Raw genomic sequence first — 12460 nt, 5'->3', positions numbered from 1 at the left:
ATTGACTCTATCTACACCTCCCGCTGCCTGGGGATAGCGGGCAGTATAATCAAAGATCCCTCCCACCCGGCTTACTCACTCTTCCAACTTCTTCCAGCGGGCAGGAGATACAGAAGTCTGAGAACACGCATGAACAGACTCAAAAACAGCTTCTTCCCCACTGTCACCAGACTCCTAAATGACCCTCTTATGGACTGACCTCATTAACACTACACCCTGTACGCTTCACCCGATGCCAGTGTTTATGTAGTTACATTGTATATGTTGTGTTGCCCTATTATGTATTTTCTTTCATTCCCTTTTCTTCTCATGTACTTAATGATCTGTTGAGCTGCTCGCAGAAAAGTACTTTTCACTGTACCTCGGTACACGTGACAATAAACAAATCCAATCCAATCCAATCCAATCCATTCTGGTGAGCTCCATGTGCCTATCCAATAACCGCTTGAAAGTTCCTAAAGTGTCTGACTCCACTATCACAGCAGGCAGTCCATTCCACACCCTAACCACTCTCGGAGTAAAGAACCTACCTCGGACATCCCTCCTATATCTCCCACCCTGAATCTTATAGTTATGCCCCCTTGTAACGGCTACATCAGGTGTACCTACAACTCACGCACTGCAGCGGTTCAAGAAGGCAGATCACCACCACCGTCTGAAGGACAATCATGGATGGACAATAAATGCTGAGCTAACCACAGAGCCCCACATCCTGTAAACAATTTTTTAACTCTTCCCTCTTCCCCAGGATATTTGATTATTAGGGGAATTATTCAGCAGTCACTTAACCTTTTATCGATTTGTCTACATAATAAAGACAGGGCAGCATAGAAAATACTTTCCTTTACATTTCACATGTGCTTAACCTTCCTAAGGGTGTTTGATGAGGCAGTGTAGAGGAGTCCCACTCCTCGTTAAACCTTTTCTGTACTGAGGCACTTGATGCCAAACTCATTTTACCCTGATAAATGTGCCTCTGAAATTGGTTCCCCATTGTAAACCTGCCAACAGTAGTATCCCTAGAAGCACTGAAACCCTTCAACTGTAAAGCTAACCGTCGCCTGACACCGATTGTCAGGTCAGCAAACGCCAGCACTGGGAGCAGGTGGGATCATTGCCCCTGGCACTTCCAGCATTGTTAACCTGTGAAGGACTTTCCCCCTGACATCATAAAAACGGCCTCGCCAAAATATAAATACTGCAACTGTAACCTTGTCGTGAAGTAGGTGTGTGCAAGGCCCAGTATCCCAATGCTGTCGTGGATAAACAAGGCAGAAGTGGTTGGAACGAAACTGACTCTATGTAAGAGGAATGAATTGATACCATATTTCAAAATGGTCTTCCATTCTCCAACACTGGCACCCCTCAGCTTGATAAATAAAATGTCACAGATGACGCTTCAGTGTCTTACAGATGATACATTAAACCTTTAAGATAGACATACAAATAGCCAAAGGCACTTGTTCAAGGAAGAGTAAGGAACTTCTCATAGAATCTTACAATGCAAAAGGGAGGCCTTTCAGCCCCAAGAGTCTGAGCTGGCGTTAGTCCCATACCATGGGCGAGATTCTCCGACCCCCCGCCGGGTCGGAGAATCGCCGGGGGCTGGCGTGAATCCCGCCCCCGCCGGTTGCCGAATTCTCCAGCACCGGATATTCGGCGGGGGCGGAAATCGCGCCGCGCCGGTTGGCGGGCCCCCCCCCCCCCGCCGAAGGCCCACTGCTAGAATGCCTGTCCTGCCGGCGTAGATTAATCCACCTACATTACCGGCGGCACGGGCGGGCTCCGGGGTCCTGGGCGGGGCGCGGGGCGATCTGGCCCCGGGGGGGTGCCCCAACAGTGGCCTGGCCCGCGATCGGGGCCCACCGATCCGCGGGCGGGCCTGTGCCGTGGGGGCACTCTTTTCCTTCCGTCTTCGCCACGGTCTCCACCATGGCGGAGGCGGAAGAGACTCCCTCCGCTGCGCATGCGCGGGGATGCTGTGAGCGGCCGCTAACTCTCCCGCGCATGCGCCGCCCGGAGATGTCATTTCCGCGCCAGCTGGCGGGGCACCAAAAGCCTTTTCCGCCAGCTGGCGGGGCGGAAATTAGTCCTGCGCGGGCCTAGCCTCTTAAGGTTGGGGCTCGGCCCCCCCAAGATGCGGAGGATTCTGCACCTTTGGGGCGGCGCGATGCCCGACTGATTTGCGCCGGTTTGGGCGCCGGTCGGCGGACATCGCACCAATACCGGAGAATTTCGCCCCATATCTTTCCCATAACCCTGCAGGCAAGTTCTCATCAAACACATGTTCAATTGTGTTTCTAAAAGTTCCTATGGAACCTGATTCGATCATCCTTTCGGGTCCCCAATAACCTGGACCAAATTTTACCCCTCAACCAACATTGCTAAAACAATATGGCCTTATCACATTGTTGATTGTGGGATCTTGCTGTGCTCACAGTGGCTGCAGCACCTCGTACACTACAACAGTGACTACATTTCAAAAGTGTTTCATTGGTGGTCAAGCACTTTTGTTTGCTAAAAGGTCGAGAAGAATGCAAGATATTTTTAAATATTAAAATATAAAACTAGACAAAGATTCATCCTTCTAGGGGTACAAAACTCGACATGGGAGAAACGTGCAACTGGATACGTGGTGATCACTTATCGGAACACACAGGGATGGGTAGGCAACAGTTCCTGGTTAGTACAATGGTTAGTATCCCCGCCTGTCACACGGGAGACCGGGGTTCAATTCCCTGACGGGGAGCTTTGTAATTGTCCAGAAGCAGGGCGGTATGGTGGTGCAATGGTTAGCACTGCTGCCTCACGGCATTGAGGTCCAGGGTTCGATCCTGGCCCAGGGTGACAGTCCGTGTAGCTTTTACAGATTCTCCCCATGTTTACATGGGTTTCACCCCCCACAACCCAAAAATGTAGGTGGATTGGCTACACTAAATTGCCCCTTAATTGGAAAAAATGAATGGAGTATTCTAAATTTTTTAAAAAAGTAATTGTCCAGAAGCTCCACTGGCAGGTTTTAGGGCAGCACGGTAGCACGTTGGTCAGCACTGTTGCTTCACAGCGCCAGGGACCCAGGTTCCATTCCCGGCTTGGGTCACTGTCTGTGCGGAGTCTGCACGTTCTCCCCGTGTCTGCGTGGGTTTCCTCCAGGTGCTCCGGTTTCCTCCCACAGGTCCCGAAAGACGTGCTGTTCGGTGAATTGGACATTCTGAATTCTCCCTCTGTGTACCCGAACAGGCGCTGGAGTGTGGCGACGAGGGGATTTTCACAGTAACTTCATTGCAGTGTTAATGTCAGCCTACTTGTGACACTAATAAAGATTATAACAAATCACCAGAAGCCAGATCGTGATAGGAAACCTGGTTGCCAACATTCAAAATCAGTCAATGTCACTGTTAAAAAGTAAGGACAAGTGTTGACCTAATCCCTTTAATCTCTTTCCCATTTGACACAGATGGTGCAAGTTGAGATAGTGGCAGCTGCAGCTGTGGATTTTGCATCAAGAGTCCTGTGCAGTATTTTACACAAACTCGTCCCATAGAAGAGAGTTTGGGAGCTGCAGCGGAGTAACAGCAGTTTGCGCTCGCACCCTGGACAAGCTTCTTCCTACACCCCTCGACTCCTGGTGTTGAAATCGGATTAGTTGCTTGCGGCAGCTCGGTGCCTGCCGAGCCACTTCCGCACAATCGTAACTTCTGCTTCAAAAAGCATTCTCCACTGTTCCCGACGAGCACCTCTGCACATTCTGCAGTCAGGACAGGCTCCTTCTTAAATGCTTCCGCTTAGAATGAAAAGTTCTCAAAATGGCTGCTGGGCTGGTTACCTGTCAGCGTGGAAATCCTGCTTGGCAGTCAACCCAGTATCAAAGCCTTGGAGTGGCTGGTGTAGAGCGAAGAGGAGGAACTGAAGTCAGTGTGGGTGCAACCATGCTGAGCATGTGATGAGGGATAAAACGCCTCCTTCAAATTAAAGCGCAACACACAATATTCTCCCCAACTCCAATGCCTTGGGATCTTTAACTTCAACGCGACAGGGAGGGCAGTTTAATGTCTCATCAAAAAGTGCAGCACTCACTCGGTGAGGTGACAGTGCTACCCACCTAGACAAGCTTGCACAGTTGGCTGCCATCCAACATCCTAACAGTATGACCCACCTAATGAAGCTGTGTTGAGCATCCAAAACACCATTTGTGCTGGTCGTGAACTGGAATTTGTGTCTTGCCACTTGTGAGCAGCACTGGGCACGAGCGATTCGTGTGAAATTCGCTGACCCCTGTTGACGTTGTGCCCGTCACACATTCCTGCCTCGCAGCAGGGTAAGAGTTGCACTGATGTGCAGGAAGACATGGCACGGCGGCACAGTGGTTGTTAGCACTGCTGCCTCACAGCTCCAGGGTTTCGGGTTCGATCCCGGCCTCGGGTGACTGTCCGTGTGGAGTCTGCACGTTCTCCCCATGTCTGCGTGGATTTCCTCCGGGTGCTCCGGTTTCCTCCCACAGTCCAAGGATGTGCAGCTTATGTGGATTGGCCTTGCTAAAATTGCCCCGAAGTGTCCAAAAGGTTAGGTTGGGTTACAGGGAGGGGGTGGAGGCATGGACTTAAGTAGGGTGCTCTTTCCAAGGGCCAGTGCAGACTCAATGGGCCGAATGGCCACCTCCTGCACGATAGGGATCCTATTCTATTCTACTCTAAGACATGGTCCTGGGTAGGTCCTGGCGGTACAGGACTTGTTCTAATCTCATTCTTAGCTGTGATGTCAGAAAGCAACTCATCAGACAATGGGGTGTGAGAATCTGGGTATGGGGGAGGGGATTTGTGTTATGACAGGAGAGGGGGTGAGGATGGGAGGAGTAAATAGCAGGAGGCTGCGATTGGCGTCCATCAATCGTGGGCCTTAGGAGTCAGTCATTCGACCCTTTGTGCCATTTGAGAAGATGGTGGCTGTTTTGGTATTGGTCGCCACTTAGATTTTCTGTCTGCTACCCCCCCCCGCATAACCTTTGACTCCCTTGTCTATCTAAAACCTATCTAACTCGGTCTTGAATAAATTGTTTACAGGGTGGTGTTGTTTACAGGGTGGTGTTTACAGGGTGGTGTTGTTTACAGGGTGGTGTTGTTTACAGGGTGGTGTTGTTTACAGGGTGGTGTTGTTTACAGGGTGGTGTTGTTTACCGGGTGGTGTTTACAGGGTGGTGTTTACAGGGTGGTGTTGTTTACAGGGTGGTGTTGTTTACAGGGTGGTGTTGCTGACAGGGTGGTGTTGTTTACAGGGTGTTTACAGGTTGTTTGTCGGGTATTTATTGGTTGTTTACCGGGTGTTTACAGGGTGGTGGTGTTTACAGGGTGGTGTTGCTGACAGGGTTGTGTTGTTTACAAGGTGGTGTTAATATCATAGAATTTACAGTGCAGAAGGAGGCCATTCAGCCCATCGAGTCTGCACCGGCTCTTGGAATGAGCACCCTACCCAAGGTCAACACCTCCACCCTATCCCCATAACCCAGTAACCCCACCCAACACTAAGGGCAATTTATCAGGGCCAATCCACCTAACCTGCACATCTTTGGACTGTGGGAGGAAACCGGAGCACCCGGAGGAAACCCACGCACACACGGGGAGAACGTGCAGACTCCACACAGACAGTGACCCAAGCCGGGAATCGAACCTGAGACCCCGGAGCTGTGAAGCAATTGTGTTAATCACCATGCTACCGTGCTGCCCCTAGATGGTGTTGTTTACCGGGTGTTTACAGGTTGTTTGCCGGGTATTTATTCGTTGTTTACCGGGTGTTTACAGGTTGGTGTTGTTTACCGGGTGGTGTTGTTTACAAGGTGGTGTTGTTTACCGGGTGTTTACAGGTTGTTTACTGGGTATGTATTGGTTGTTTACCGGGTGTTTACAGGTTGTTTACCGGATGTTTATTGGTTGTTTACCGGGTGTTTACAGGACGTTGTTTACCGGGTGTTTATTGGGCGTTTACCGGGTGTTTACAGCTTGTTTACCGGATGTTTACAGGTTATTTACGGCTTGTTAACCGGGTGTTTACAGCTTGTTTACCGGGTGTTTATTGGTTGTTTACCGGGTGTTTACAGGGTGGTGTTGCTCACAGGGTGGTGTTGTTTACAGGGTGGTGTTGTTTACCGGGTGTTGTTTACAGGGTGGTGTTGTTTACAGGGTGGTGTTGTTTACCGGGTGTTGTTTACAGGGTGGTGTTGTTTATAGGGTGGTGTTGCTCACAGGGTGGTGTTGCTCACAGGGTGGTGGTGTTTACAGGGTGGTGTTGTTTACCGGGTGGTGTTGTTTACCGGGTGGTGTTTACAGGGTGGTGTTGTTTACCGGGTGGTGTTTACAGGGTGGTGTTTACAGGGTGGTGTTGTTTATAGGGTGGTGTTGCTCACAGGGTGGTGGTGTTTACAGGGTGGTGTTGCTGACAGGGTGGTAGTGTTTACAGGGTGGTGTTGCTGACAGGGTTGTGTTGTTTACAAGGTGGTGTTGTTTACCGGGTGTTTACAGGTTGTTTGCCGGGTATTTATTGGTTGTTTACCGGGTGTTTGCAGCTTGTTTACCGGGTGTTTATTGGGTGTTTACAGCTTGTTTACCGGGTGTTTATTGGGTGTTTACCGGGTGGTGTTGTTTACCGGGTGGTGTTGTTTACAAGGTGGTGTTGTTTACCGGGTGTTTACAGGTTGTTTACCGGGTATGTATTGGTTGTTTATTGGGTGTTTACAGGATGTTGTTTCCAGGATGGTGTTGTTTACAGGTTATTTACCGGGTGTTTATTGGTTGTTTACCGGGTGTTTGCAGGAAGTTGTTTACAGGTTATTTACTGGGTGTTTATTGGGCGTTTACCGGGTGTTTACAGCTTGTTTGCCGGGTGTTTACAGGTTATTTACGGCTTGTTTGCCGGGTATTTACAGCTTGTTTACCGGGTGTTTATTGGGTGTTTACCGGGTGTTTACAGGTTGTTTACCGGGTGTTTACATGTTATTTGCCGGGTGTTTACAGGTTATTTACAGCCTGTTTATCGGGTGTTTACAGCTTTTTTACCGGGTGTTTATTGGGTGTTTACCGGGTGTTTACAGCTTGTTTACCGGGTGTTTACAGCTTGTTTACCGGGTGTTTATTGGGTGTTTACAGGTTATTTACAGCTTGTTTACCGGGTGTTTACTGGGTGTTTACTGGTTATTACAGCTTGTTTACCGTGTGTTTACCGGTTGTTTACCGGGTGTTTACAGGTTATTTACAGCTTGTTTACCGGGTGTTTACCGGTTGTTTACCGGGTGTTTACAGGTTATTTACAGCTTTTTACCGGGTGTTTGCAGCTTGTTTACCGGGTGTTTACAGGTTGTTTACCGGGTGTTTAGAGCTTGTTTACCGGGTGTTTATTGGGTGCTTACAGCTTGTTTGCCGGGTGTTTAGTGAGTGTTTGCCGGGTGTTTATTGGATGTTTACCGGGTGTTTACCGGTTGTTTACTGGGTGTTTACAGGTTATTTACAGCTTGTTTACCGGGTGTTTGCAGCTTGTTTATTGGGTGTTTACAGCTTGTTTACCGGGTGTTTATTGGGTGTTTACCGGGTGTTTGCAGCTTGTTTACCGGGTGTTTACAGGTTATTTACCGGGTGTATACAGCTTGTTTACCGGGTGTTTACAGCTTATTTACAGCTTGTTTACCGGGTGTTTACAGCTTATTTACAGCTTTGATGTGGAGATGCCGGCATTGGACTGGGGTGAGCACAGTACAAAGTCTTACAACACCAAGTTAAAGTCCAACAGGTTTGTTTCGATGTCACTAGCTTTCGGAGCGCTGCTCCTTCCTCAGGTGAATGAAGAGGTATGTTCCAGAAACACATATATAGACAAATTCAAAGATGCCAAACAATGCTTGGAATGCGAGCATTAGCAGGTGATTAAATCTTTACAGATCCAGAGATGGGGTAACCCCAGGTTAAAGAGGTGTGAATTGTCTCAAGCCAGGACAGTTGGTAGGATTTTGCAGGCCAGGTGGTGGGGGATGAATGTAATGTGACATGAATCCCAGGTCCCGGTTGAGGCCGCACTCATGTGTGCGGAACTTGGCTATAAGTTTCTGCTCGGCGATTCTGCGTTGTCGCGCGTCCTGAAGGCCGCCTTGGAGAACGCTTACCCGGAGATCAGAGGCTGAATGCCCTTGACTGCTGAAGTGTTCTCCGACTGGAAGGGAACATTCCTGCCTGGTGATTGTCCAGTCGGAGAACACTTCAGCAGTCAAGGGCATTCAGCCTCTGATCTCCGGGTAAGCGTTCTCCAAGGCGGCCTTCAGGACCCGCGACAACGCAGAATCGCCGAGCAGAAACTTATAGCCAAGTTCCGCACACGAGTGCGGCCTCAACCGGGACCTGGGATTCATGTCGCATTACATTCATCCCCCACCATCTGGCCTGCAAAATCCTACCAACTGTCCTGGCTTGGTACAATTCACACCTCTTTAACCTGGGGTTACCCCATCTCTGGATCTGTAAAGACTTAATCACCTGCTAATGGTCGCATTCCAAGCATTGTTTGGCATCTTTGAATTTGTCTATATATACGTTTCTGGAACATACCTCTTCATTCACCTGAGGAAGGAGCAGCGCTCCGAAAGCTAGTGACATCGAAACAAACCTGTTGGACTTTAACCTGGTGTTGTAAGACTTCGTACTGTATTTACAGCTTGTTTACCGGGTGTTTACATGTTATTTGCCGGGTGTTTACAGGTTATTTACAGCCTGTTTATCGGGTGTTTACAGCTTTTTTACCGGGTGTTTATTGGGTGTTTACAGGTTATTTACAGCTTGTTTACCGGGTGTTTACTGGGTGTTTACTGGTTATTACAGCTTGTTTACCGGGTGTTTACAGGTTATTTACAGCTTGTTTACCGGGTGTTTACCGGGTGTTTACAGCTTTTTACCGGGTGTTTGCAGCTTGTTTACCGGGTGTTTACAGGTTGTTTACCGGGTGTTTAGAGCTTGTTTACCGGGTGTTTATTGGGTGCTTACAGCTTGTTTGCCGGGTGTTTAGTGAGTGTTTGCCGGGTGTTTATTGGATGTTTACCGGGTGTTTACCGGTTGTTTACTGGGTGTTTACAGGTTATTTACAGCTTGTTTACCGGTTGTTTACTGGGTGTTTACAGGTTATTTACAGCTTGTTTACCGGGTGTTTACAGCTTGTTTACCGGGTGTTTATTGGGTGTTTACCGGGAGCTGCTGCATCAACCAGACTCCGGCTGCTTCTCCCTCAGCCTGGGCCGCCCCGCCATCGCGGACAGATTGAACTCACGGAGTGACTGAGCCGGCCTCCTGGTGCCGCCCTCCTGCTGCCGGGGATGTTGCGCTCGGGCGGGGCCGCTTTGGGTTATTTTCCCGGTGAAGCGGGGCTTGTGTTGCTTTGGCCTCCCGCCCCCACCCGGCAGTAAGCGGCTTTCTGATTGGTCGCTGCGGCTGGCGGGAGATGCTGCTGTCCGGCTGGAGCTGCCGCGGAGGCCTCAGGGTGGGCCTGGGGGTGAGAGCGGGGGCCTGGGCCTGGGGGTGAGAGCGGGGGCCTCAGCCTGGGCCTGGGGGTGAGAGCGGGGGCCTGGGCCTGGGGGTGAGGGGACTGGGCTGGGAAGGCCTCAGCCTGGGCCTGGGGGTGAGAGCGGGGGCCTGGGGGTGAGAGCGGGGGACTGGGCCTGGGGGTGAGATCGGGGGCCTGGGCCTGGGGGTGAGAGCGGGGGCCTGGGCCTGGGGGTGAGAGCGGGGGCCTGGGCCTGGGGGTGAGAGCGGGGGCCTGGGCCTGGGGGTGAGAGCGGGGGCCTGGGCCTGGGGGTGAGAGCGGGGGCCTGGGCCTGGGGGTGAGAGCGGGGGCCTGGGCCTGGGGGTGAGAGCGGGGGCCTGGGCCTGGGGGTGAGAGCGGGGGCCTGGGCCTGGGGGTGAGAGCGGGGGCCTGGGCCTGGGGGTGAGAGCGGGGGCCTGGGCCTGGGGGTGAGAGCGGGGGCCTGGGCCTGGGGGTGAGAGCGGGGGCCTGGGCCTGGGGGCGAGAGCGGGGGACTGGGCCGGGAGGCCTCAGCCTGGGCCTGGGGGTGAGAGCGGCGGCCTCAGCCTGGGGGTGAGAGCGGGGGCCTGGGCCTGGGGGTGACAGCCTGGGCCTGGGGGTGAGAGCGGGGGCCTGGGCCTGGGGGTGAGAGCGGGGGCCTGGGCCTGGGGGTGAGAGCGGGGGCCTGGACCTGGGGGTGAGAGCGGGGGCCTGGGCCTGGGGGTGAGGGGACTGGGCTGGGGAGGCCTGGGCCTGGGGGTGAGAGCGGGGGCCTGGGCCTGGGGGTGAGAGCGGGGGCCTGGGCCTGGGGGTGAGAGCGGGGGCCTCAGCCTGGGGGTGAGGAGACTGGGCCGGGGAGGCCTCAGCCTGGGCCTGGGGGTGAGGGGTCCGCCGGTGAGAGCGTGGGACTGGTGCTGGGCCTGGGGGCGGCCAGGGGCCTGGGCCTGAGAGCAGGGTAGAGGGGAGCGGGTGCCCATCCCCGGCTGCTACAGTTGCATTTGTATAGCGCCCTCCGCCCGGACACCGGAGGAAGCGCTTCGCCGCGGTGGATGTGGTTCTTTTTCTGGTGGGGGTGGGGGACTTGGCAGCCCATGTCTGCACAGCAAGATCCCACAAAGTGATGCTGACCCCCGGTCATCTGTGTTTGGTGATGCTGGATCAAGGATAGATGTTGGCCCCAAGACACAATGGTTAGCACCGGGGAGCCTTGAGCCTCAAAACCCCCCAGGAGCTCAGAGCGCCCAGTGCCTCATGGCGGCGAGGAGCCGGGTCCAATTACAGCCTTGGGTCACTGTCTGTGCGGAGTCTGCACCTTCTCCCCGTGTCTGCGTGGGTTTCCTCCGGGTGCTCCGGTTTCCTCCCACAGTCCAAAGATGTGCAGGTTAGGTGGATTGGCCATGATAAATTGCCCCTTAGTGTCCAGGTTGGGTGGTGTTACGGAGAGTGGGTCTAGGTACGGTGCTCTTTCAGAGGGTCAGTGCAGACTCGTTGGACCGAATGGTCTGCACTGTAAGAATTTTATGGACACTTGTGTTAGAACAAGGGGCTAGAGAGTGGGAGAGGTGTAGGGGCCAGGTTTACTGTGTTTAGGGTAGACAGTTGGGTAGGCAGTTGCCTAAAGCAGAGGTGAGCACCCTTTCAGAAGTGGCGTGCCAAATCTTCATTTATTCACTTTAAGACTTTGCCTCTCAGTAATACATTTTAACATTTCTGAAGTCTCTATCTATAATTACCCCCTCCTCACCCACACAGCCTCCAAATGGTTGTAAAATTGCCTACCAATTTTCAACAGAGAGCTCTCTCATCGGTTGTCTGTGGACAGCTTCAGCTTTCTGGTGGGTCTTTAAAAATAAAACAGAGCCACGCTAGAAAGCCAAAGGTCAGAAGCAGCAGCACAGCAACTCGAATGAAATTGACACTGACGTTGACACAATGGCTTTAAAAATGTTGGAACTCTCCAGGGTTTTATTTTTAAGTCAGTCTGAAGCTCTGGCTGCTCAGACTGATCATGGCATACATGCCGTAGTTGACAACCCCTGGGTTAAAGGATGCAGAGATTGTTGTTTGAAAGGGTTGTGCTTTGGAGTCCAGCACATAACCACATGTCTTTGAATGTCCCACTGGTTCTTAACCTCAATTAGGCTTTTGAAAGGAATTTCCCCTCTGGAAATCCCAGTGTATATCCAGTTAGAAGGTTACCAGGGCTGAGGGACATTGTAGAATGATAGATTTAATAGTAGTGTCTGAGAAGGAGAAACTTTGAAAAAGGGTTGCTGCTGCACTGGCCGAAAGGGAATGGGACACACAAGAGGTGGTTGGGACGGGAATCCCCCCTCTGGGGGACTGGAGGGTGAGGGAGGCGTGGACACGGGACTGGCTGAGAAAAGGAGATGGCTAGTGGGAGGGGGGGGTGGGGGGGGAGAGAGAGAGCCCCTCCAATCCGGCTGATAACGTGGAATGTGAGGGGCCTGAATGGGCCGGTGAAGAGGGCTCGAGTGTTCGCGCACTTAAAGGGACTGAAGGTGGACGTGGCCATGCTCCCAAGAGACACACCTGAAGGTGGCGGACCAGGTCAGGCTAAGAAAGGGATGGGTAGGACAGGTATTCCACTCGGGACTGGATGCGAAGAATAGAGGGGTTGCAATATTGGTGGGAAAGCGGGTGTCATTTGAGGCCAAGACTATTGTAGCGGACAATGGAGGGCGATATGCAATGGTGAGCGGCAGGCTGCAAGGGACGTGGGTGGTGTTGGTAAACGTATACGCCCCGAACTGGGATGATGTAGGATTCATGAAGCGCATGTTGGGGCGCATTCCGGACCTGGAGACAGGAGGCCTGATAATGGGAGGGGACTTCAATACAGTGTTGGATCCAGCACTGGACCGCTCCAAATCAAGGACTGGAAAGAGGCCGGCGGCGGTCAAGGTACTTAGGG

The 12460-nt window shown here is 52.3% G+C and overlaps 2 protein-coding genes across 15 annotated transcripts in view; one reads left to right on the top strand and one right to left on the bottom strand.

The window, feature by feature from the left end:
- cutc (cutC copper transporter homolog (E. coli)) overlaps positions 1 to 9427 on the bottom strand; it is a 41693-nt gene extending 32266 nt beyond the window's left edge. For 3 of the 6 annotated variants that reach the window (XM_072479691.1, XM_072479694.1, XM_072479695.1), the window contains exon 1: positions 9213 to 9316. In XM_072479691.1, the coding sequence (XP_072335792.1) occupies positions 9213 to 9227 (15 nt within the window). In that variant the 5' untranslated portion in view covers positions 9228 to 9316. Of the gene's footprint in view, positions 1 to 3826; positions 3846 to 9212 lie in introns of those variants that run through there. The other 3 variants (XM_072479692.1, XM_072479696.1, XM_072479693.1) reach the window with 2 other exon arrangements.
- cox15 (cytochrome c oxidase assembly homolog 15 (yeast)) overlaps positions 9294 to 12460 on the top strand; it is a 30532-nt gene continuing 27365 nt past the window's right edge. For 2 of the 9 annotated variants that reach the window (XM_072479683.1, XM_072479681.1), the window contains exon 1: positions 9326 to 9426. In XM_072479683.1, coding sequence (XP_072335784.1) covers positions 9341 to 9426 — 86 coding nt within the window. In that variant the 5' untranslated portion in view covers positions 9326 to 9340. Of the gene's footprint in view, positions 9517 to 10475; positions 10716 to 12460 lie in introns of those variants that run through there. The other 7 variants (XM_072479684.1, XM_072479679.1, XM_072479685.1 and 4 more) reach the window with 7 other exon arrangements.

The sequence above is a fragment of the Scyliorhinus torazame genome, chromosome 16, assembly GCF_047496885.1.
Source record: "Scyliorhinus torazame isolate Kashiwa2021f chromosome 16, sScyTor2.1, whole genome shotgun sequence".
Taxonomy (NCBI): domain Eukaryota; kingdom Metazoa; phylum Chordata; class Chondrichthyes; order Carcharhiniformes; family Scyliorhinidae; genus Scyliorhinus; species Scyliorhinus torazame.
Note: the sequence above shows the minus strand (reverse complement) of the source record. Positions and strands in the feature narration are given on the sequence as shown.